General features: G+C 34.2%; 1 protein-coding gene across 1 annotated transcript in view; it reads right to left on the bottom strand.

Moving 5' to 3' along the window:
• Positions 1–22967, bottom strand: part of LOC129226965 (polyamine-transporting ATPase 13A3-like) — a 103663-nt gene that overhangs the window by 21894 nt on the left and 58802 nt on the right. The window contains 14 exon segments of the mRNA XM_054861594.1: positions 499–560; positions 760–948; positions 2330–2376; positions 2459–2518; positions 2521–2568; positions 3045–3203; positions 6476–6604; positions 7287–7296; positions 7298–7349; positions 10022–10161; positions 12787–12891; positions 12893–12932; positions 15629–15768; positions 19835–20002. Of these exon segments, the coding sequence (XP_054717569.1) occupies positions 499–560; positions 760–948; positions 2330–2376; positions 2459–2518; positions 2521–2568; positions 3045–3203; positions 6476–6604; positions 7287–7296; positions 7298–7349; positions 10022–10161; positions 12787–12891; positions 12893–12932; positions 15629–15768; positions 19835–20002 (1349 nt within the window).

Here is a 22967-nt window from a genome sequence, read left to right as displayed (position 1 = left end):
GCCCGGTAAAACTTTTAAAAAGTCAAGTCGATATACTGTGAGCAATATTATATAAAAATGTTCTTTTTTTTTTCTTTTCCTCGAATCTGAGATCTATGAAAACTAAGCCATTTCATATTAATGGAATCAACATTTTACTCAATTTTTCCTCTTAGTTACTGATGTTTTTTTTAGAAACCACAACTGCTTGTGTTTCAACAAATTTTTCTACTTTTAGAAACTCACAAGTTGCAATTTGTAAAAATTTTGTTACCCCACTCTTCGCTTATTCATACAAACTTTTTAAAAATTAATTTTAATAACGGTTTGCTAGTCAGATACACTATCACTTATTCCTAGCAATCATTTATTTAAAAATGAAAAAATAAATAAATAAAATGAAATAAAAATGCAATTTTCTAGAAATAATAATAATAATAATAATAATAATAATAATAATAATAATAATAATAATAATAATAATAATAATAATAATAATAATAAATAAAAATGTCATACCTTCCGTTTTCAACAGGAACTGCGCCGGATATATCTAAGCTGTCTTCGGTAAGTGTTCCTGTCTAAGAAAAGCAATTTTTAATTCTGTATGAAAGGAGAATTGTTGGGAATCAAACAATTTAGTGGCGAACGTTTGTGGAAAAATGGTGCAACTTGAAAATTACGGGTGATAAACGACACACAACAGATGCAAATTTTCGGGACAATTGCAAAACTACTCATGTAAATAGAAATACATTAAAGAACGTATAATATTGTCACCTTGTCAAAGCATACAACGTCCAGCCCACCACAAAAATTGATGTATCTAGAATTAAGACAAAAAATTCCATGTTTCCGTAATCGTCTTTGAGCGTGAGCATTGATGCTTGTCAGTACCGCTGGCAGTACAGGTGGTACCAAAAACGTCAGAACATCCACTACTATAATAACGATATCCTTAACGTATGCCTGGAATAAGAATCATAAGTTATTTTTTAAATAGAACACATCATATTTTTTATCTATTATTCCTCTCTATTTCTTCATAAATGTAAAAATGCGAGTAAAGTGTTTACTAAAACTATAATCTATAATAGAAAAAAATGAGGCACTATAAGAAGGAGTCATCCAAATCAAGTCCTATTGCAATTGGAATGTTATCTCGCGGAGCAGAATTGCATTCAGCGACGAATCTCGCTTTAAAATAAGCCCCAACGACCAGCACTTGCTGACTCTAAATACTACCTGAAAACAAAGGTTTATCAACGTTTAAATGAATTGAGTTGCCTTAAAAGTAGTACTATAAATGTATTCCATTACTTCCAGTATTACTTTCCCGTTTTTGAAAAATTCTCCCCAAGAAGAAAGAAATACGATTTCAAGATCATACCTCATCTTACCAGAGACATACTTTACGTCCCGTGGGGCTGTTTTTTATTTCATGGACCCCCGAACTTACATTCAAGCAATTTAAAGTTCGTCTTGATGCGATCCCAAACATAGCTCGTTTGAACTTAAACAGGTATTTAGAACCAATCCCCAGATTGTGCCAATTTAACTTGCCGATCGGAGCATGTTTCCAGCATTTTAAGCAGTTCTGCAGAAGAACATCTGCAAATTTCACCAATCAATGCGCAGCCAGATTGCATCAGGACCAGAGATGAGCCAACCTATCGTTGCTTTTATTCACGTAAATTACTTTCAACTAAAACAAAAGACATTTAACGAGATTGAAGTCCAGTGCAAATGAAAAACAATCTGCCAATTACTTTTAAAAAAATAAATAAAATAAATTGCAAAAATTGCAAAACCAAAAGAATAAAACAGTCGATTAAATAAAATTAAAAGTTCTGTTAAAACGTCAATTATCCGACAACTAATTAAGCAACAGTAAATGCTCCATTAAGTGTAAAACAGTCCGCCAAATAAATATGTCGAAAAAATTAAAAAAACAAAAAACGAAAAAAAAAAAAAAACAATGAACGTTCCTTTAGAATGTAAAATAAGGAGCAAACAAAGTGGTTACGAAAACGATTTTTTTTTTGTTTACCCCAAGTTGGAATGTAAATATGTAGCCAAGTCTATTCCATAATATTACTATTTTCGGATTGATAAAATAAGTATGAAATACAGTGGCCGCCGCTTATACGAATCAAGTTTGTTCTAAACAGTTTGCATTTCATAAAGTGGCTGATTCAATAAAGCGGTTAATTCAATAAAGCAGGATTTTGTGCTGTTTTTGACATCTTGATTCATTTAAGCGGTTGTTTCAATTAATCACTGATTCAATTAACCGGTTTTCACTTTACGATGTTTTAAACTTTAAAATTACAAAGACAAATGTTCTTACACCCAAGTCAATCCATATTATTGCTGTATAAACCATCGGTGGAATTCCTGGAAAAAGAAAAAAAAAAAAGAAATTTATGATCTATAAAAAGTTTTAATGTTATGGTGTACGAAACTAGAAAATTCTTACCTAGAACAAAAAATATGATCATGCATTTGAACAGGTCCGTGTAAAGCTTGAAATTAACAGTTTTGGAAAAAGAATGGCTCGCACAAGTTCTCCTTTAGCTGTTGAGAATCCTGTATAAATACCGTCAAAAATGTTTCAAATCTAACAAAAATTTAAATGAAAATGTTTAATGATAATATTTTAAACTTATTAATTAATTATTATCTATTAACACATGCATATTAAGAACGGAAGATTTTTGTTGTATTTATTAAGTTTAAATTCCTCACATCAGTTCTTGTTGCACATACCACTTGAATAAAAAAAAACTTATGTCTAAAATAGCTGATGTGCAGCAATGGGCCTTTTTTTTTTTTTTTTTTTGAAGTCATATTTTCTAAAAAGTTTGAAATAGTGCAAATTTACCTCACATGGTTCAAAGTTACCTCTAAGAAATGTACCTTTTTTTTGCAAATTCTTCTCTTTTTTTCCCCATCAATATTCTTACATGGAATATACTTAAGTTAAAATGTATGCTTTTCAGGTTAAATGTTGAAAACGAACTGGTGTATTAATTCAATATTTAAAGAAAATGCTTTGGACTCACCAGTTCTGTAAACAACTGCTTTGATCCCAGAGCCATCTGTGTCCCGACTGTGAAGTACTTGCGTTCCACAAAAAAGAGTGCTTCTCTTGTTCGTCATGGTATCAAATTTACTAGACATGTCATTGCTTACGGGTACCTTGGTAATTGGTGTACTTTCGCCTGTAAAAAGTAAATACAATTTCTTTAAATGAAAAAAGAGGCATTCAAACAATCATGTTTACTTCATTTTTGTAAATGGTCATTTTTATGCAGGATGGAGTTCCGTTTTCAACATAAGACAGGCTTAAATGATATGTAGTAAAATGAAAGAAAAAAAAACAGTAGCAAATTACTGTAAAACACAATAGAAGAAAAGAAAATTAAAGAATATTGAAAATCAAAAATTGAGTATTGACCAATAAAAAAAAAAAAACGTTAGTAAAAAAATCATAGGATACAAATTTACTACTGCGGTACAGATGATAATCAAGACGGTTCGTTCTTCATCACCAAATTCCTGCCTTTTCTAGAACCTTTTTTTTTTCTTCGTTTTTTGTTCCTTTTAATTACTTATAGTGTGTTAATTACTTATAGTTATTGTGCTATATTGGCAATTCAGAAAGTTGATTGCAAAACAAAAAATCATTTACAATATCATTTATTTTTAACTCATTAGTCGAACATCTGTCTCATACCGCAATAAAGCTCAAGTAGAATAGATGACAAAAAAAAAAAAAAAAAATTTTGAACTTTGACATCTTGAATTCAAATTATGTTTTTCGCAATCACGAGTGTGTGTGTGTGTATGTAGGAGTGTGTTTGTGTGTGTGGGGGGGTATGTTTGTTTGTGCGTGAGGGTATGTGTATGTGTGTATAGGTATGTGTATGGGGTAGTTGTGTGTATGTGTAGGTGTGTATGTGTTTGTGTGTGTATGTGTGTGCGTATGCGTGTGTGTAAGTGTGTGTATGTATGCGTGTGTGTGTAGGATATGGACGCAACCTAGAGATGGTTTTCGCTAGAGGAGCAGCAACGGGAGGCCGTCCGACGGTGGTGCTGCACAGGGAGACGGGGGGAAAATAAAATCATAGGACATCAAAACAGTCAAGTGAGAAAAATAAGCAATCGTGATTGCTCAGAAAAAGAAAAAAATATATATATATTAATTTGAATTTTTGGCATCTTGAATTCAAATTATGTTTTTCGCAATCACGAGCGTGTGTGTGGATGAATGTGCGTGTGTGTTTGTGTAGGCGCATGTGTGTGTATGTATGCAAGTGTGTGCGTGTTGTGTATGCAGTGCTGTGTGTGTACGCGCGTGTGTGTGTGTGTGTATGTGTGTAGGCATATGTGTTTGTGTCTGTGTGCAGGCATGAGTGTGTGTACGTGCATGTGTGTGTGTGTGTGTAGGAGTGTGTGTTTGTGTCTGTGCGCAGGCATGAGTGTGTGTATGTGTGTGTAGGCGTGTGTGTGTAGGATATCGACGCAACCTGGAGACGGTTTTCGCAAGAGGAGCAGCATCGTGAGGCCGGTCGACGCGACGGTGGTGCTGGCAGAGGGAGGTGGTAGAAAAATAAAATCATAGGAATTCAAAACAGTCAAATGAGAACAATAAGCAATCGTGATCGCTCAAAAATAAATAAATAAAATAAATAAATAAATAAAAGTTTTGCCATAACTATGCTTTACCTTCCGACGTCACACAGTGGGGCGGAAATGCCAAACAGCGCTTATTTCCCCCCCCTCCATTCAACCAATTGCGGATTAATAAATTTGTACATTTATACCACCTAGGCAATCAGAACTGGAATTTTAGAGCTCTTCGTCCACTACAAAGCTAAAGGGAGCCTTAAGACGGTGAAGAACCGTGAGTGCGGAATTAAAAAAAAAAAAAAAAACTGCTTTTAAGCAGTCTATATATGTTTTTTCTTATTAAAGACGGGTATATTTAATTTCTCTCGTGTCCAACGATAGTAAAAAGACGAAAAAAATGACCAATCAAATATTGAAATCGAAAATCGGTTTCCATCATCACCAAAAACAAGGGTATTCAAGGTTTTTTTTTTTTTTTTTTTTCAAAACACTCCACAAAATAATATACTCTTATGTAGGGGAGACTGTGGTAATGGCGGTCAGCGGGTAATGGAATTATGATTTCTTGTAAAGTGAATAACCCAGATTTAAACTGATTGGTGCTGCCATTTCAAGGCAGTTTATAGATATACTACCGAAGCGCTGGCCTTCTTGCCTGTCTTCGTTTGCCTGTTTCGTCTTATAAGAAAGAGAACAGTTTAATCCTCTATCAGTTCTTACTGTTTACCTTTCTTGGAACGAAACTGATGTCACAAAAACAAGGTAAGCCATATTGTTGTACCACGTAGTGTTTTATTAACGTTTTAAGCATTGGCATTTGTTTTTTTAGCCGTTGAATGAAAACATGCGGTAGGGGTAATGGTGGTCCCCACACTCGGGGTAATGGCGGTGCACCCTGAGAGGTATTTATGATGATCACTTTAATATGAGGGGCGACACTGTGGTGAAAAAAGGTTGAGCTGCAATGCTCTCAGGGTTCGTACGCTCTTTCAAAACTCCTCCAATGCTCCTTCATTTAGGAAATTTTTTTGAAGGGCCCTTCAAACTCCTTCAATTTGGTTTTAACTCCTTCAAAACTCCTTCTTTTTTAATTAAAGGCTACATAATCTTCCTCTATGACAGTCATTTAAAATACTTCATATAACCCTAATGGTGGACCATGTAGAAGCAAAACTTCAAGAAAATAAGATCAGGTAGTTATTTTATCACTCGTCTGCAATAACGCTTGCTACACTTTTTCTTGGTGAAGAAAAACTGCTTGTTGATAATCCTTTATCATTAATTAGACTTTCTGATGATGATGAAGTTAAGCTAGCGAGTTTTTATTGTGCTATATCAAAAAAATGTGAATTACCTAATTGGTCTATTTGGTAAACCCACCTAGCATATAAATTGATTTCATGGACACTTCATGGCACCCCTCACTTCTTCCTATAGCAATGTACCTTAAGGTGCCATGGCACCCAGTTAGGAGAAAAGGGGGGAAAGGGCAGACAGGTTCATAAAACTGTGACAAGGAGAAGAGAAAGGGTGATAAAAAGTGATATCACACAGTTATTATAGCAGAATGATATTTAAGGACAGCCCAAAAGTACTCCTTCAAAATCTCATTTTACTCCTTCAAAACTCCTCCAAAACTCCTTCATTTTATTTGTGAAATTGAGTACGAACCCTGGCTCTACATTAATGCGTGTTTTTATCAATGGATCAATGTAAACTCAACATGTGCTAGTTACATTCCTTTGTCAAAACAGGTTTTTTTTTGATAAATCAAATTTGTTTGTTTAGAGGTTCATTTTTAATATGAACCATTCTGAGAACTTAAAGAGAGTAAATAAACAATAAAAACTAAGTATCCTACCTGTTAGCATGCTTTCATTCACCACACAGTTGCCAGACAAAAGAACTGCGTCGCAAACCATCGTGAATTCAGACTGCGGTAAAAGTATTACATCTCCAGGTACTAGATCTTCCGAATTCTTTTGAACCTCTGCAAAAAAAGAAAACATGGCTGTGCTCGTACATCGTCATCACAAGTCACTGCAATGAATATTTTTGCTAATTCTAAGAAAATTCGCAATGGGGGTGCTTGTTTCAGTCAGAAATACTATTTTCGTTAGTAAAATTAATAGAATGATAATATTAAAAAAAAACGCATGCAGCCAGATAATACTTGTTTTTAAATTAATTTTTTTAATGAATTTAAAAAAAAAATAGAAAAATGAAAAAGATCCTGTGATGGAAGTAACGCGAGTGATCCTGCATGTGTTAGTGTCTCTCAAAGAACTACAAAGAAAAATAATGAATATATGAGAAATTCTATCATACCAGCTCTGTTGTATAAACGCTAAGTTATTGTATGTTTTCTCTAAGCACGATGTGCATATGTATCGAAATAAGTACACATTAAACTTATTATACATTCGTCTATCACAGGAATAAAGTACTTTTTAATCTATGAAACCTAACCCCTGTTTTAATGCTAATATTAAGCCTTAGTTTAAGAGGCTTTGATTCATGCGGCATTTTCGTGGAACGTAATCCCAGCGCTAAACGAGGGTCTACTGTAATTAAATTTCAGGGTGGAGTAATTTCATTTTGACTTTTAATTAAAAAACTACATTACACAAAATTCATGTATTGTTCATATTGACAAAAAGACCTTTACTCACCTTTCCCATCCCCTCAGTACGGATACAATGGCGTCAGTTCTAACAGCATCTCTTAAAGCCCGGCTTTGCTGAAATGAGAAATAGCATAAATGAGAGCAATAAATAACCTTAAGAGTTAAGTGGTGCATTTAACACACATTGATTTGCAAGTTGGAGATAAGTGCATAGACAGGGAGAATAGTGCGAAAACAGCACTATAGTTTCTGTTTGGATACTTCCAGCTTGGCAAAACTTTTGAAAAGCCTGGTCAACAAACTGTGAACGATATCTTAGAAATAAGAAAAAAAAAAAAAAAAATAGACAGTCATGGGACTGCCGACAGAAGTGAAAACTTAAAACTACAAAATCAGTAATGTCGTATGTTTGTGTACGCGCGCGCGCGCGTGTGTGTGTGTGTTTAATTTTCATTTAAAAATAAATGTAGTTTCAAAAACTAAAATTTTATAACTTGTGAATTAAAAATATCAACTACAGTCTAGTTTTTATGTTTATCGGCAATCCGAGCATCAATCGTGGGTATTGCCGGCAATGAGGCGGATGACTCAGCTATTAGAGCTGCAAGTGCCGTGGTCGATGATCTTGTTCCTTTCGATAACATTGAAAATTCAATTAGGGACTGTCTTAACAACTATTGGCAGCGGTACTGGGATGGAGAAACGCAAAATAAATTGATATCCATCCAACCCTCGAAGAAAGGCTTCAAGTCATCAAAGTTCACCAGGGGGAAGAAAACAAGTTGTAATAGCCCGTTTTCGTGTTGGTCACACAAGATTCACTCATAAGCAATATCTGTCTGATCAATCAGGCATATCTGTCTGAGCGGTTGTTTCATGCGATGTCGATCAGACAGTGTTGCATATCCTCTCCGATTGTCCAAATTTCAATCATGTTCGTTTAAAATTCTTTAATCAGTTCCATTCATCTTTGAAGGAACTGCTACGCGACTTACCTCATCCAAAATTGTTCCCATTCCTTCAGGAGAATGGATTTCTTTCTGTAATTTACTGTTCGTCCTTTTGTTCTTGTTTTCGTCTGGTCTTTATTCTGTTAAAAATGTTTTAAAGTTGTTCAAAATTATTTTTTTTTCCCTTTTGGCTTGTTTTTCAAAATTTAACACTTCGTTTATGTGTTTATTTCGGCTAAACTCTTCAAATTCTAGAAGTTTTGTGTCTTTTACTCTGAATAAAATTTCCTTTTTTTTGGCATTTTTTCTATTTATCGACAATTGTTTGGCGCAGTATAGCATACTAAGGCTCTTGTGCCGATAAATTCAATACAACCAACCGACCAAAAGAAATTCTCGTATTGCGCTGGAAGACTCATCCGGTGAAATATAAACCGCAGCATGAAGAATCATCTGCTTTTTTCCGAGCGGCAACGCCAAACGCAATGTCTAACCGATATCAGAAACATTGTTTTTTTCTCACCTCAAAAAATACCCAGCGCTCCTAAAGAAGTTTTCATTTCAAAAAATAGTATATAAGGATGAGGATCGAACTGACGATCGGCTGCTTGTTTTGGGTCTTGACAACTGACGCGCTGCCGATCGTGCCATTGAGCCTCGTAATATGAACGAAACAATCGCACGTAAATGAGCAGAGAGAAGCTGCGCATGCGCTGTATTCCAAATGTTGGTGAAGAGCAGTCTTCCGGTGTCGCGAAATGAATGGTTTTCACGTCCTCAAAAATGCTCAACGCGCCTAAAGAAGTTTTCACTTCAAAAAGTTGGCTTTTAAGTCTCATGCAAGAAAAAAAATTCTGTCATCAGAGTTTGAACCCATCGAAGTAAATTTATCTCCATTGTATGTTGCATTATTTTTAAACTGCTAGAAAAACTTTACAGATTGGTGTTACTAACCTTAATTTAGCTTATTAACTAACGTTCAATTTTAGCAGTAGAATGATGTTGTTAATTTTCTCTGTCTAAGAATGGCATTGAGTTTATATTTTGCAATGAGGGAACTGTGCAGCACAATTTATTCGTTGCTCACTGCTTCCATGGAACTTTTTTAATAAAAGTGGAGAACTTATACATTGAACTACATTTAATTGAAGATAGCCTATTGATGAAAATAATAATAAAATAAGTTTGAAAGCCTTGCATCAACAAAATAAGGATGCTTGAGTGAAATTATGACTTTTATTGCTATTCAATATCACATAAATATTTCCATTTCGTACTTATTTTATTCATATATATATATATTTTTATAGTTTCATTGCATTATGCTAAATCTCGAGGTTTTAAAATAGATGCAGTACCAGGGAGAATAAAGGGGGCCGCAGGTTGTTTAGTTGGTGAAAATGGGGGTCAAGACGCAAAAAAGGTTGGGAACCGCCTTAGATCATCAGTTCTAGAGAAAATTGGGACAAATTTCATCCTTATTTTGCAGGAAAATAGCCCTTTCGAATGACATGAAAGTTACAGAAATTATTCCATCACTCTATTAAGTAATGTATATGAAATTTTAGCCAAAAGAAATAATTGCTAAAAAAACTAATTCAAAATTTAAAAAAAAAGAATAAAAACAAAAAACGCTTTGAGGTGCAAACCCCCGGTTTCTGCAATAATTTTGGTCAAATTTCAAGACTATAGGTGCTATGGGGTCTCCTGAACATGGGACAGCCACAGACACAATTTCTTTGACGAAACGGTACTTTATTATACTATACAAATACAAGGATACATACAAGATAGAGATACACGAGATACAATAGAGATAATTACTATTGACTTACTTTTTCTTGTCTCCCAAACAGTTGCAGCGATTGATATAATGGATAAGAGAACGATGCACAATGCGAATTGGTAGTAGACTTGAATCATCCAAACAATGACAATGAACATTTGATAAATGTAGAACGGACTTCGAATCTGAAATGTAATAAGAAAAATGTTGCAGTATTGTAAAACCAAGTTGAAAGTGCGGGAAAAAAACCTAGTCGTGTGAAACATTTTTTTCTGTGTAGGATTTTTTCGCGGCAAAAACATAAAAAGTGAGACTTTCATGTTTTTCTATTAAACTTGTCTTTAGTACCAAGATACGACGAAAATCTTATGTGCAGCAAACTTGTAGGGTAAAAAATATGCAATTATGAGCGGTATTTATTGATTTGTAAATAATTCTGTTAGTATAATTTCTCACGTGTTTTTTCCATACTTACGCCATCGTCAATTTTCAGGTTTAAATTTTTAGTAACAACTTTCAGTCGAGAATTTGATGCCTTTTATTCTTAAGGGAAAAAAAAAGACTGTAAACGCACTTGAAATCAATACCTACAAAATTTAGCCTTAAATTGCTTTGATCAAATGAATATTGAGGAATTATCTTTTTGTTAGTTTTTTCGGAAGAGTTACATATTTAATTACTTAAAGTTTGTTCAATACATGAATACTAGTTGCACACTCTTTATGTATAATCGTTTATATTAATACGTGTATTATGTATTTGTTACTGTTACTTGAACTTCAATCTTTTGCGATGAAGGATAATATTTGAGTCGATTATAAAAACCAATCAATCTATCAATTTTCTTTTTTTTTTTTTTTTCATAGCTTAATGCTTCGGGAGACCTATACTTATTATGCCACAAAGCAATTTGGAATGAATTCATCTCAATCAGGTCGAAAACCGCTGCCAAAAACCAGCTTTACTTCAAAACCAGCTAAATTCAGACTTTAAACCGTTTTTCCCCCTGAAAAACGTAAGGGTAACATAAACAACACTATTATAATACATTTTTTGATCAACTTATTTTTTTTTATTGCGCAGGCTAGTACGAACATATCGTTAAAGTGAGAAACTACGTAAATTTTATTGGAATTTGAATGAAAAATCAAAAAATAAAAAAAAACGTCGTTTTACTACAAAACCAGTTCGATCCACATTATTTTTATCTGTAAATTCGAACTAGATACTACTGCTAATCTAAAGCAGAAAAAAAAAAAAGTTGTGCACCGAATGTTATTCAAACGAAGAAAAAAAAAAAAAAAACGTTTGAAAGAATAAAACAGGCAGAGCGTAAAATGTTTTTTTTTTAAATTTATTTTTTCCGAGTTTGGAAAAAATAAATTGAGCTGGTTTTAATACTAAACGATTCATTTTATCTTTGGCGGAATTTGGCGGAACAACAACTATAGACTAATAGGAAGCCAAATGGCTGCAAAAACGATTTCAGTCATTTATGTCCCCTAACCGACCATCCTCACAAGCCTAGTAAACTCTTTGGGAAACCATAAGATAGTGTAATAATAAATGAAATTTAAACAAATAGCAATCGAAAGAGCATAGTAAACTGTATTTCTAGACGCATAAATTATTTGCCCTCGTATCCCTGTTGTCGAAATAGAAGGGCATAAATTCCGCCAAAATTTTAGAGAGAAGTTGCCAAATTTAGCGGTTTTCAATGAGCAATGGAATACTCTTTCACACGCTTTGCAGATAGATGTCCTGCCACATGCAGGTGGTGAAATCGCGTGGTAGCTTCAATTTCTCACCAAGTCTTTAAATGTGGCGCTTTTCTTAACATTTCGGCAGTTTTTCAGACTTCATATCTCGAGGGGCATACCTCGAGGGCAAACGGAGGCACGAGGGCAAATAACTTTTGGGTCAAAAAAATGTCTCAATATTCTGTTTCGAATGCTATCCACTTCAACTTTTTAAGAATTATTACACTATTTGTGTGGTTCCCTAGTTAGTCACATAGCTTGCGTTCGACGAGCTCAACCGGTAGGTACCGGTTAAACCGATCACGTGACAGCTAATGATCACGTGCTTCAATCAACCAATCAACAGCTTAAAACAGTAACCGGTGCGGTAACCGGTAGATGATAGAACGCTGCGGTTAGTAACCGTTACTCACGGCGTCGACCGGTTAGGTTCGTCGAACGCAACCAAACTAGAATCGCCGATCGAAGCCTTCTGATTGGTCGACTGAGATACTTTCAGGTGACGTCAAAAATGATGTTTTCCTTTTGACACGTGATTCGAGCAGGCCCCACTAAATTTCACTTACGCTTATAGGTCGTGACAATCGTTGAAACTCATGGCAACAAAAAGGGCACTACAGGAAACCCCAGTTTTCCAATACGTTGCCATGACTGGTGCTGCACGGGGTTCCGTTCAGCGCCTCTTGCGGTCAAAATGGGCTACAATCCAATCAAAAATAAACCAAACTCCGCAACTTGTCATTGATTGGTGGATGCACAGAACAGATTATCGTTGCATAGGTTTAACACAGAAAAGTGATAAACTGTCAAGGCCCGAAAGCGTCAGCGCCATCTAGTGACGCCATGCTCAAAGTCACATGTCGAATGGAAAAGTGTTCTTCTCGGGGCGTGAAAGTATCCCATAAGGCTTTTATCGACGGTTTCGGTTGACTGAAACTCATACTCAGCTGGTGAATATGGCCGTATAAGTCATAAAATTTCTTTTAACTGTCCTGCAAGACCGTGGTGTAAATTTCATCGAGACAAAGTAACGTACATTAAAAGTCTTACTTCTCTAAGTATTAAATTGCAGATAGGTTTGACTTCAACATGTATGGAATTTTTTCCGAAATACTGCAGTCGGAAAACAGCTTCTGTCGTGTGCAGTCCATCCCCCGAGGCTATGAAACTTGGCGCAATTTTGTACCTCCAAGCCTCTAGTAGAAAAAAAGAATTTCTTAGATTTCTTTAATATATTTTACCATCTTTACAAATGCATACGAGTAAGACTAAAAAGGTATGAATTTTTAACCCTTAGTTTCACAAAACATACCTTTTATTTTTGGTTGTTCATAGTGAAATTCAAAACGTGCTTGCTTATTGTCCAATATTATGAAAAAAACTATAAAATGTACTGGGTGCAGAAATGAAGAGAGGAAATACTTAAGTGACCTCGAACAGAAATTAATCAAGGGTAGGGAAATGTGGGGCAAAGTCAAGGGCGGATTCAGAAAATTTTCAAGGGAGGGGTTCATTGATTTTCATTACTTACTTTTTACTATGTTTGCTGGTTTTAAAATGTTGGTCACAAAGGTTTTGGACTTTAATTTTGAAAAAGTTCCCCGTGATAGGGTCTCGAACTCAAACCCCCCATCCCCCCAACATCAATGAAATTCATCTAAATTTTGTATTTCTGAAATTCATTTTCGAAATATTACCGGTGGAGAGTCCTTCAAGGGAGGGGCGATCGCCTCATCGTCCCTCCCTTGTATCCGTCCCTGGACAAAGTGAAATGGGGAAATAGTTTTTATCGCCACCTGTCTGGTAATATTTTGACTATGTAGTTAACACATGTTACTGTCTGACCATCGATTACACGGAAAGGCTAATATCCGGTTTATAGGCGGAAATGGAGCGTATCTATTAGTTTATAGGGATGTTAGTTGGTTTGTTTCAGATGTGCACTTTTGCCTCTCTATTATTTAGCCTTAGTTTCGTAAAAATGAAAATTTGCTCACAGCAGCATTTTTTAAATCTAAAGTATATTCGATTCATATTCTCTCCGGCAAAAATTAATTGATTTATTTATTCAGAACAAAGTTTTGAGCTTACCATTGAGCTTACCAAAAATTAATTGATTTATTTATTCAGAACAAAGTTTTGAGCTTACCATTTTGCTTTTTACGTTCCTGAACGAAATGAAAGTGTTTTTATTTTCTTTTTGTTGTTTCCATGGTAACTATTTTTGTTTCCCCTTATTTTATTTTTGAGAATGCAATAAAATGAATAAGGCACTAGTGACATTATAAAACGCGTGCATCAAAATCCCATCGTTATTTTTCCTTCTTCCCTGCTTGATTCATTCAGATGGAATCGTCTTTACTTGGCAGATTGCCGAATTACATACAATCCGTGGTCAAACAATATCTACTCCAGTTAGGAAGAAGTTACCTCTGAACATTAAAGCATATGATAATGCAAGCAATTTTCAAAAGCTGATACTCATATTGCAATATTATATTGTTAAGTAAAAAATTATTTATCGTTACAAAATGAGAAATTTCTTATTATTAACATTTTAAGATATAAAGTGAAGCTTACTACTATTCGGGTACTCTATATTGGTTTGATATTCAGCTTATTTTTATTTTAAAATATTTTGTACAGTTAGTCATGAGCATGCGGGGCAAAGTGAAATAGTTCATTTCGTTTCCTTGTTCAATCATTTATAAAATCACTTATGCATACATTTATTAATTCAGTCATTGAGATTCCTTTATTTAATAATTTACTTGTATATTTATTCAATCTTTCACTCATTTTCATATTTATTCACTCTTTTTGCTCGCACTATTGCATTTATTTTTTCTCATATATTAATTTTTTAAAATTGTATTTATTTATGGTTTCATCATTTATTCATTTTTTTATTTACATGTTCATTTACTTAGTTAAACTTCTAACAATCGATTAGATAATAATTCATTGGGAAAATATTTTATTTTTCCCTTTGCCCCATGAAAAAATAAATAAATAAATAAATAAAACTTTTCTACTTTTTTTTGAAGGTACATGTTTACTGTCAAAAATAATCTTTACTAATAATAAAGCTGAAAGTCTCTCTGTCCGGAGGATGTCTGGATGTCTGGATGTCTGTAGGATGTCTGTGACGCGCATAGCGCCTAGACCGTTCTGCCGATTTCCATGAAATTTGGCACAAAGTTAGTATGTAGCATGGGGGTGTGCACCTCGAAGCGATTTTTCGAAAATTCGATGTGGTTCTTTTTCTATTCCAATTTCAAGAAAAAAAATATCATAAGATGGACGAGTAAATTTCGAAATTATCATAAACGTGGAACCGTAACATGGGCACAAGCCAATTGGCGAGATACGAAATTATCATAACGTGGAACCGTAACATGGGTACAAGCCAACTGGCGAGAAAATTCACCATACATTATTTGTAAATATGCAGGCGAACCAAAAGACCTTTTGATTTTTCTATTACGGGCAAAGCCGTGCGGGTATCACTAGTAAATAATATTTGACTGCAAGTTTTGTCATAAAATACATTGTTCTTTCTTTACAAACTGAAATTTTCAAAACAAATTTCCATTTTTTTTCGTTTTGAAAAAAGTAAGTTATATAAACTACTATATCACTTTGCCCCACATTCCCCTCTATGCTACCCTTCTTAAATTACTTATTTATAACGATTTGATTCTTTATTACAAGGCATTATACAAATGTTCATTAAAACACTTGATTAATTAATGGAAATTATTAGGATGGATTTTAAAAAAATTCGAAGTATTATTTTCGGGAGAAGGACCTACATGCGTTGATTTGTTTCTAACTTACAAAAACACATTTCATAGTAGTATTTAATATCATACTAAAATACACCACTTACCCAATTTTTACAAATTTCGCTTGCTGTGGATCCCAGATGTATTTGATTCTTTTGTTGTGAAAGTACGTGTGTTGTTTCGATGGTAGTGATGCTTCCACTGGTCTAAAAACGCGCTCAACAAATTGTTGGTTATAAGAATCCTGAAATAGAAAAGTCATGTGACTACGTAGGGATGAAACATTTAACAAGCAACATTCAAGTGAAATTTTGATATTATAAAGAGTGTTCCAAAATGTATGCAGAATTTAACATACATAGAATTTTTATGCAGTTAACATTAGCAACTAAGAAAAAAACTGTGTTACTACTTCTTTCTTTTTCGTCAATTAAATAATTGATGTTTTTTAATGTCTCAAAAGAACAGGGAGGGTGATCCAAAGCGGGTAGGTCGCACAACGCGAGTAGGTCACACAAAGCCGGTAGGCATTCGTACGCCGCCGCATGGTGTGCAAATTGCGATGCATGCGTAGTTTACCCTAACATCCCCGAGTTTCAATCAGTCCCAGCGAAGCAGCGGTGAAGCGGCATGGCGTAACCAGGCTTAAAATAAGAAAAATGATATATATCTAAAAAAAACTGAAGGTATGTAAGTTGTGATTGGTCGAAGACCAGTTTATTTTATTTTTTTGACTGTCAATGGTATTACGCTATTCTGACACCATCCATCTACAAACCACGGTAGTCATTTTGTTTGCTTCTTTTTTAAATTTAAGGTTATAATTACTGAAATGAGAAAAACGTGCCTTCGCGGCAAGGACAAGCAAAGCGAATACGTGTCTGCAGTTACCTGAAAATTTTCAATTTAATGTTCAACATTTTCTTGAACAAAATGTGGTATTCCACTTTTCACCGTTTCCTTTAATAATAATACTATATTTGAATCAAATCTATTCTGGCAGAATTGGGAAGGCTACACTAAACCTAATCACATCATTACGACGCTGCCAAGCAAGTTTGTACGACAAACAAGGGTGGATACAAGGGAGGGGCGATGGGGGCGGTCACCCCCTCCTCGAGCGAGTTCCAAAACTTTCTTCAGGTATATTTTCGATATTAAAGTTCAAAAAAACGACAATTTTAAATAACTTTCGAAGGTTTTGGAGAAAGGGAGCTCCTTCCCGCAAATCTTCCGGTATTGAAGTCTTGAAAACGCCATCGCAGACTATCTGTTATTACTGTGGAGATAGAAAGCGGAACTCTCTACAGGATTTTTTTCGAAATTGAAGTTCCAAAACCTCAATTTTAGACGATATCAGAGAAGGTTCAAGGGCTTCCTTTGGATATTTTTCGAAAGAAACACAACTGTAAGACACCTTTGATTACGTAAAGGTAAACTATGGGTTCAGTACACTCTTTTTCTGACAGATTTTCTGGATCCGCCCTCGACAACGAAGCCAACTCACAATAGATGACAAAAATGCAAAAAACGAAAAATGAAAAAATTAGTTTTACCTGCTTACGGCAGAATTGTTATTGTTATTATTTTTTTAAACTTGAATATTTTAGTCTTCGTAAATTATTTATCCAAAGCACCTTTTCGAATCAAGTCTTAGAAAGAGCATTGCTAATGAAATATTTTCGAATACCATTAAAAGAAATTCATCTTTAAAATTTCGAAGAAACTGTCATATATAATATAAACTTTTTATTCTTAGCATAGATCTCTTTTTCTAGAAATCAAGTTGAATTTCTGTATGAGTTAAAAACAAACTACTTAGTGTAAAAGAAAATCAAACAACGTCAATGGCACAAATTTTCAAGAAACTCCATGCACGTTTTTTGAGGTTATAAGAAAACCCTACGCTCACTTCTTTTGCCCTGGAAAATGGATTCCTTATAACCCCAAAACACGTGTATGCAGCATCTTGAAAATGTGAGTCTATTTATTATGTTTTATTTTCTTTCACTTTCCTAGCTCAAAGGTATTTATTCAATCCTCACATAAATAATAGCCGCTGATCGTGTTTCAACACTGAAACTCGCGCCACGGCATGAAAATTTGATAATATATTTTGGTAATGTACATGCAGGGAAAAGGCTTTACTGTGACAAGGTTGAACTCGATCCGGCAGATAACTGTTTTACTGGTAAAACGTTGTTGATGGTCTAAAAGAAATATTCAACTTTCCCCCGATAGTTGTGCAAAGCCTTTGCATTTATTTATTGTTTTTCTTATTACCGATTGGCAACGAACTGTAAGAACTTTTTCAGCATTGCAAGCCATGTGGTTCGATCCTTGCTGGTCGAAGACCCACCGTCGTCATTAAAGGGGACTGGGCGACGTTAAATATGCTCGTGGTCTCAATGTCCTCCAAGTGAAACGATACCTCTGGGGGTGCTAGTACCAGGTAGCTATTAGCTCTTGGACTAGTTCTAAATTCTCAATAACTGCTCGATCCGGTGATGGTGCTGCCATCTATCGGTATATAAAAAACAATGGAGGCAAGGCACTTAGTATGCAGTCCTCGACATAAATGCAGTTGAAGTCAGTTGTGACTCTTGAATAGGGAATAGGGAATAGGCAAGCCATGTGTTTCGTCATTCAACCCTTTTTTATGTGAAATGTAGCTGTGACTTCTGTTTTTATGCTGATAGTGCTAATAGTCTGCTGACTTAAGATAAAATAAAATAGTTACATAAAGTTATACAGTCCACGCTTATTCCTTTGCGGGACATCGAAATTACAACTTTGTCATTTCAGGGAATGAAGAAACGATAAAATGGTCAACAATGAGCGCTACCTACTGGAGTTCAGGGTTAATCCACTGGAGTTAGGGTAACAATTTCAACTATCAAAATATCACCGAACAGACAATGGCTTCGCTCAAATGCAAAAGCAACTTTCACCCGTCATACCTTGACGGCAGGGTTGGGTTTTGGACTGTCTAAAACTGTCCAAAAATGTTCGAAACTGTCTTAAACTGTCCAAAACTATGCTAAAGGGGTGTAATCTAATCAATTTGTTTTAATGCAATTTTCGTAATGCATAAATATAGATATTAATGAGGTTTAATTAATGAGTATTTGATAATATTTTTCTCGAAATGTTTATTTAAAAAATATTTTACTTAAAAAAATGCCAGTAACTAGTACATAAAAACTTCCTTATGTTCCAGTTGGTAGAGTTTGAAAAGAAATACACAATACTACCAAGACAACTAATTTCAGTTCCATTTATAACTCAAAGGAATGTTATTAAATGTGCAATAAATATTGAGGTGAAAAAAAAAGCTTAGTTTTTTTTTTATGGTTTTTGCAAATAATTTTTACATGTTTTAATGAAAATTATTTTTTTAATCATAGATTAAAGAACAAGAAATTGATGATTAAACACTTAATTATAAAACTCTTGTGCTATTCCTTTTTTAGCTCCTATTTTTAATATAATACATTCTGTAACTACAAAAATTTGTAATTTATTACATTTAAATCATTTACTGAACTATATTTTGAACACTTTCTTTTGCACACATGCATAAATGTCGAAAAATTTGGTTAATGAAAAAAAAAAAACTCCTGCATACAAATTAATATTTTTAATGAAGAATTTAATTTCTACGTAACTAGATTAAAATCAGCTGCATAAATAAGTTATATACTATATATATATATATATATATATATATATATATATATATATATATATATACTTGAATATTCACATTGAATAAATGTATTAAATATTCCAAAAAATAGTTCTGGACACTTTCGGACACAAGGGTTTTAAACAGGATGGTAAAAACCTTGCCGATCTTGCTTTCATTTGTACACATGCATAAACATAGGGAAATTTGGTTACTATTACCAAAAAAATAATAAATAAAAAATAAAATAGACTCATGCATACAAATTGAAATTGTAATCAAGAATTCAACTTCTATGTAACTAGATTAAAATCAGCTGCACAAATAAGTTGAATGTTCTTATTTAATAAATGTTCAATCTAAAGCATTACTTTAATACATTTTATTCTGTTTTTAATGTTTTTTTCACAAAATACAATTTTTCTAAAAACATAGTTTTGGATACTTTTGGACAGTTTTGGACACAAGGGTTTCGGACAGGATGGAAAAAACAGATTTTTTACCGTGGCTTTTACCGTAGTGTCCAAAACCTTGCCAACCCTGCTTGACGGATGATTTTCTGGTTTTTAAATAAGTTTAAAAAAAATCTGTTTGTTCGGCACACAGAAAATACTTTCCTTACCACTAATAGTACTTTTTCTGCCTCTTCCAGAGGGCATCTTTTGTGTGTGCAGCACATCAGGATTCTCCGCCTCCAAGACATTGCAACCAATAGGAGACCACCAGAAAGCAGGACGCCGATCCATGTTAGGACGAGTTTTGGAAAAGACCGCCGATAGCCTTTGATTGTCTGGAAAAAAAAAAAGAATATTGTAATAAACCTTAACAAAACCATTTGGCTTTTTATAGTGGATATAATCTAGTACTCTATCCGCCCCCCCCCTCTGTGGGCTCAAGGGCTCCCCAATGGGAGGTCACGGGTGGTCACGGTGACCCTCCAAAAATTTCCTTTTTCGGTAAATTTTGTCTGAGGGGCCGTTCAATTATTACGTAAGGGTCCCGAGGGGGAGGGGGATCTGGAAAAATCTCTACATACCCTTACTTGGGGGGGGGGGGTCAAACCCATTCTTTCGTAATATTTTCCAAGTCGATATTTTATATCAGAAGTCGCGCGGTCAAATGGTTTGGCAGGGGTCATATTTCATTTACGTCTGGAAGGTAAGTTGGAGACGTTTTTTATTTGTTTTACAAAGAATTAATAGTGTAAAATATAATATAAGAATCGCACTTTGTATGGCATGTTTTATGTTTAACTACTGGTACCCGCACGGCTTTGCCGGTAATAGAAAATTAAAAGGTCTTTTGGTTCGCCTGTATATTTACAAATAATGTATGGTGAATTTTCTCACCAATTGGCTTGTGCCCATGTTACGGTTCCACGTTATGATAATTTCGTAATTTACTCGTCCATCTTATGATAATTTTTCTCCTAAAATTGGAATAGAAAAAGAACCACATCGAATTTTCGAAAAATCGCTTCGAGGTGCACACCCTCATGCTACAAACTAACTTTGTGCTAAATTACATGAAAATCGGCAGAACGGTCTACGCGCTATGCGCGTCACAGAGATCCTGACAGACAGACAGAAATCCGGACAGAGAGAGATCCTGACAGACAGACAGAAATCCGGACAGAGAGAGATCCTGACAGACAGACAGAGATCCGGACAGAGAGAGATCCTGACAGAAAGAGAGAGAGAGAGAGATCCGGACAGAGAGACTTTCAGCTTTATTATTAATAAAGATTAGTATCGCATCTTATACCAAAAAAAAAATGTCGAAAAAACATTCAGTCTAGATTTCAACTTTTTAGTAAATATTTCTTTGCACAAAAAGGTTTTATAAAATAATATTGAATTTAATAACGATTCCAGTGATGTAAGATTCCTTATTTTATTATTTTGAAAAACGAAATGGAATCTTACGCAAGAATAGGGGGAGGGGTTTGAAAAATCTTATGTACCCTTACATATGGGAGGAGGTAAAAAATTTCCAAAATCATCCTTGCGTAATTAATGAATGGCACCTGGCGATTCATCAAAATTTGGAGCTCTATTCGGTGATATTATCATCATTCGGCGACGTTTGGTGTTATATTCGGCAAAATTTTGAGTTCCACTCCGAACGATTTGGAATTTCATTCTGCAAAATAATCATCATTCGGCGAAAGTTGGAATTCCATTCGGAAAAATTGAGAGTTTCCGCCTTCCCAAAAATTAAAGTTTAGGGCATCCCCGTGTAAGCTGTTGAATGAAAAATTAAAAGAAACAATAAGTTAAAGTTGCGTGAAAACTTTGGCAAATAGATAATTTCATCTTTTTTCATCGTAGCAGGCGCCGCAACTTTGAAAATATTATTTTCGTCCTGCACCAAACGTTATACTATCGAATCATGGTGTTACAATGCAAAAATGTTAGAAATCATCATTTACCTTCAACCTGATAATGAACGCGAAATATTTTCTTACTTAACTTGTTAAGAATATATTTTAAAGTTGGCAGGCAAAGATACATTTATAAAGGGTGTCCCAAAATTAACGCAAGATTTGAATTTGCCACAATTTTTGCTGTAAATTGTTGGCAGCCACGGAAAAAGAACGATTTGACAGCTGGGAGTTTAGGGTTAGTAAAAATGGAGTGTTATGCTATTATACAGCCAGCGAAACAATTCAATGACTGCATAAGGAATTTCCTGTTCGTGTACTCTCTCGTTTCGGTGATACGAATTGTACCCTAGATCGTGTGATTTTACATCATTAGACTTCTTCCTATGGGGTTATTTGAAGTCAAACGTCTATGTCAGCAATCCCACAACCACCCGCGCATTACCTAATTGCGATATCGAGCGCAAATAACAGTAAACTGCTTGACCCGCCCAAACTTTCATTATTTTTCAAATAATTGTTCGATAATGAAAACGCATTATAGAATCGAAAACGCTCCATTTGTAATAACCCTAGACCCTCAGCTGCCAAATTGTTCTTTTTTCAAGATTGCCCACAATTTATTGCAAAAATGGCGGCAAATTCAAATCTTGCGTTAATTTTGACACCCTTTACTTTTATTGATCCAATTTAAAACAGATATGTAAAGTTCTCAATCTATGTTTTTAACTGATCAAGACAAAACCAGATCGAGGACGATAATCTAGTTACCAATATTAAACTAGATGAACAATATTTTATATTTTTAATTGCTCACGGAGGAAAACATTTTTTTTAAACTGATCAATAATAAATAAGATGGAGGACAACACTCTATTTTAAATGAGCAATATTAAATTAGATGGAGGATTACACTTTATATTTTAATTGATCAAAAATAAATTAGATGAATGACAACACTCGATATTTTCCATCAATCAATATTAAATTAGAAGAAGACATCACTTTATATTTTTAACTGATTAATAATAAGTTAGATAGAAAGCACTCTATATTTTTAATGGATCAATATTAAATTAGACGGAAGACAACACTATGTATTTTTAACTGATCAATTTTAAATTGGATGGAGGATAACATTCTATATTTTTAACTGATCAATATTGAATTAGATGGAAGATAACACTCTATATTTTTAACTGATCAATATTGAATTAGATGGAAGATAACACTCTATATTTTTAACTGATCAATATTAAATTAGATGTCGGAGAACACTCTATAAGTTTAATCAATCAATATTAAATGGGATGGAAAACAACAATTTTATATTTTTAATTTATTGATAAATTACACTGGTATGCAAAAATTA

Source organism: Uloborus diversus, chromosome 7 (assembly GCF_026930045.1).
Source record: "Uloborus diversus isolate 005 chromosome 7, Udiv.v.3.1, whole genome shotgun sequence".
NCBI lineage: Eukaryota > Metazoa > Arthropoda > Arachnida > Araneae > Uloboridae > Uloborus > Uloborus diversus.
Note: the sequence above shows the minus strand (reverse complement) of the source record. Positions and strands in the feature narration are given on the sequence as shown.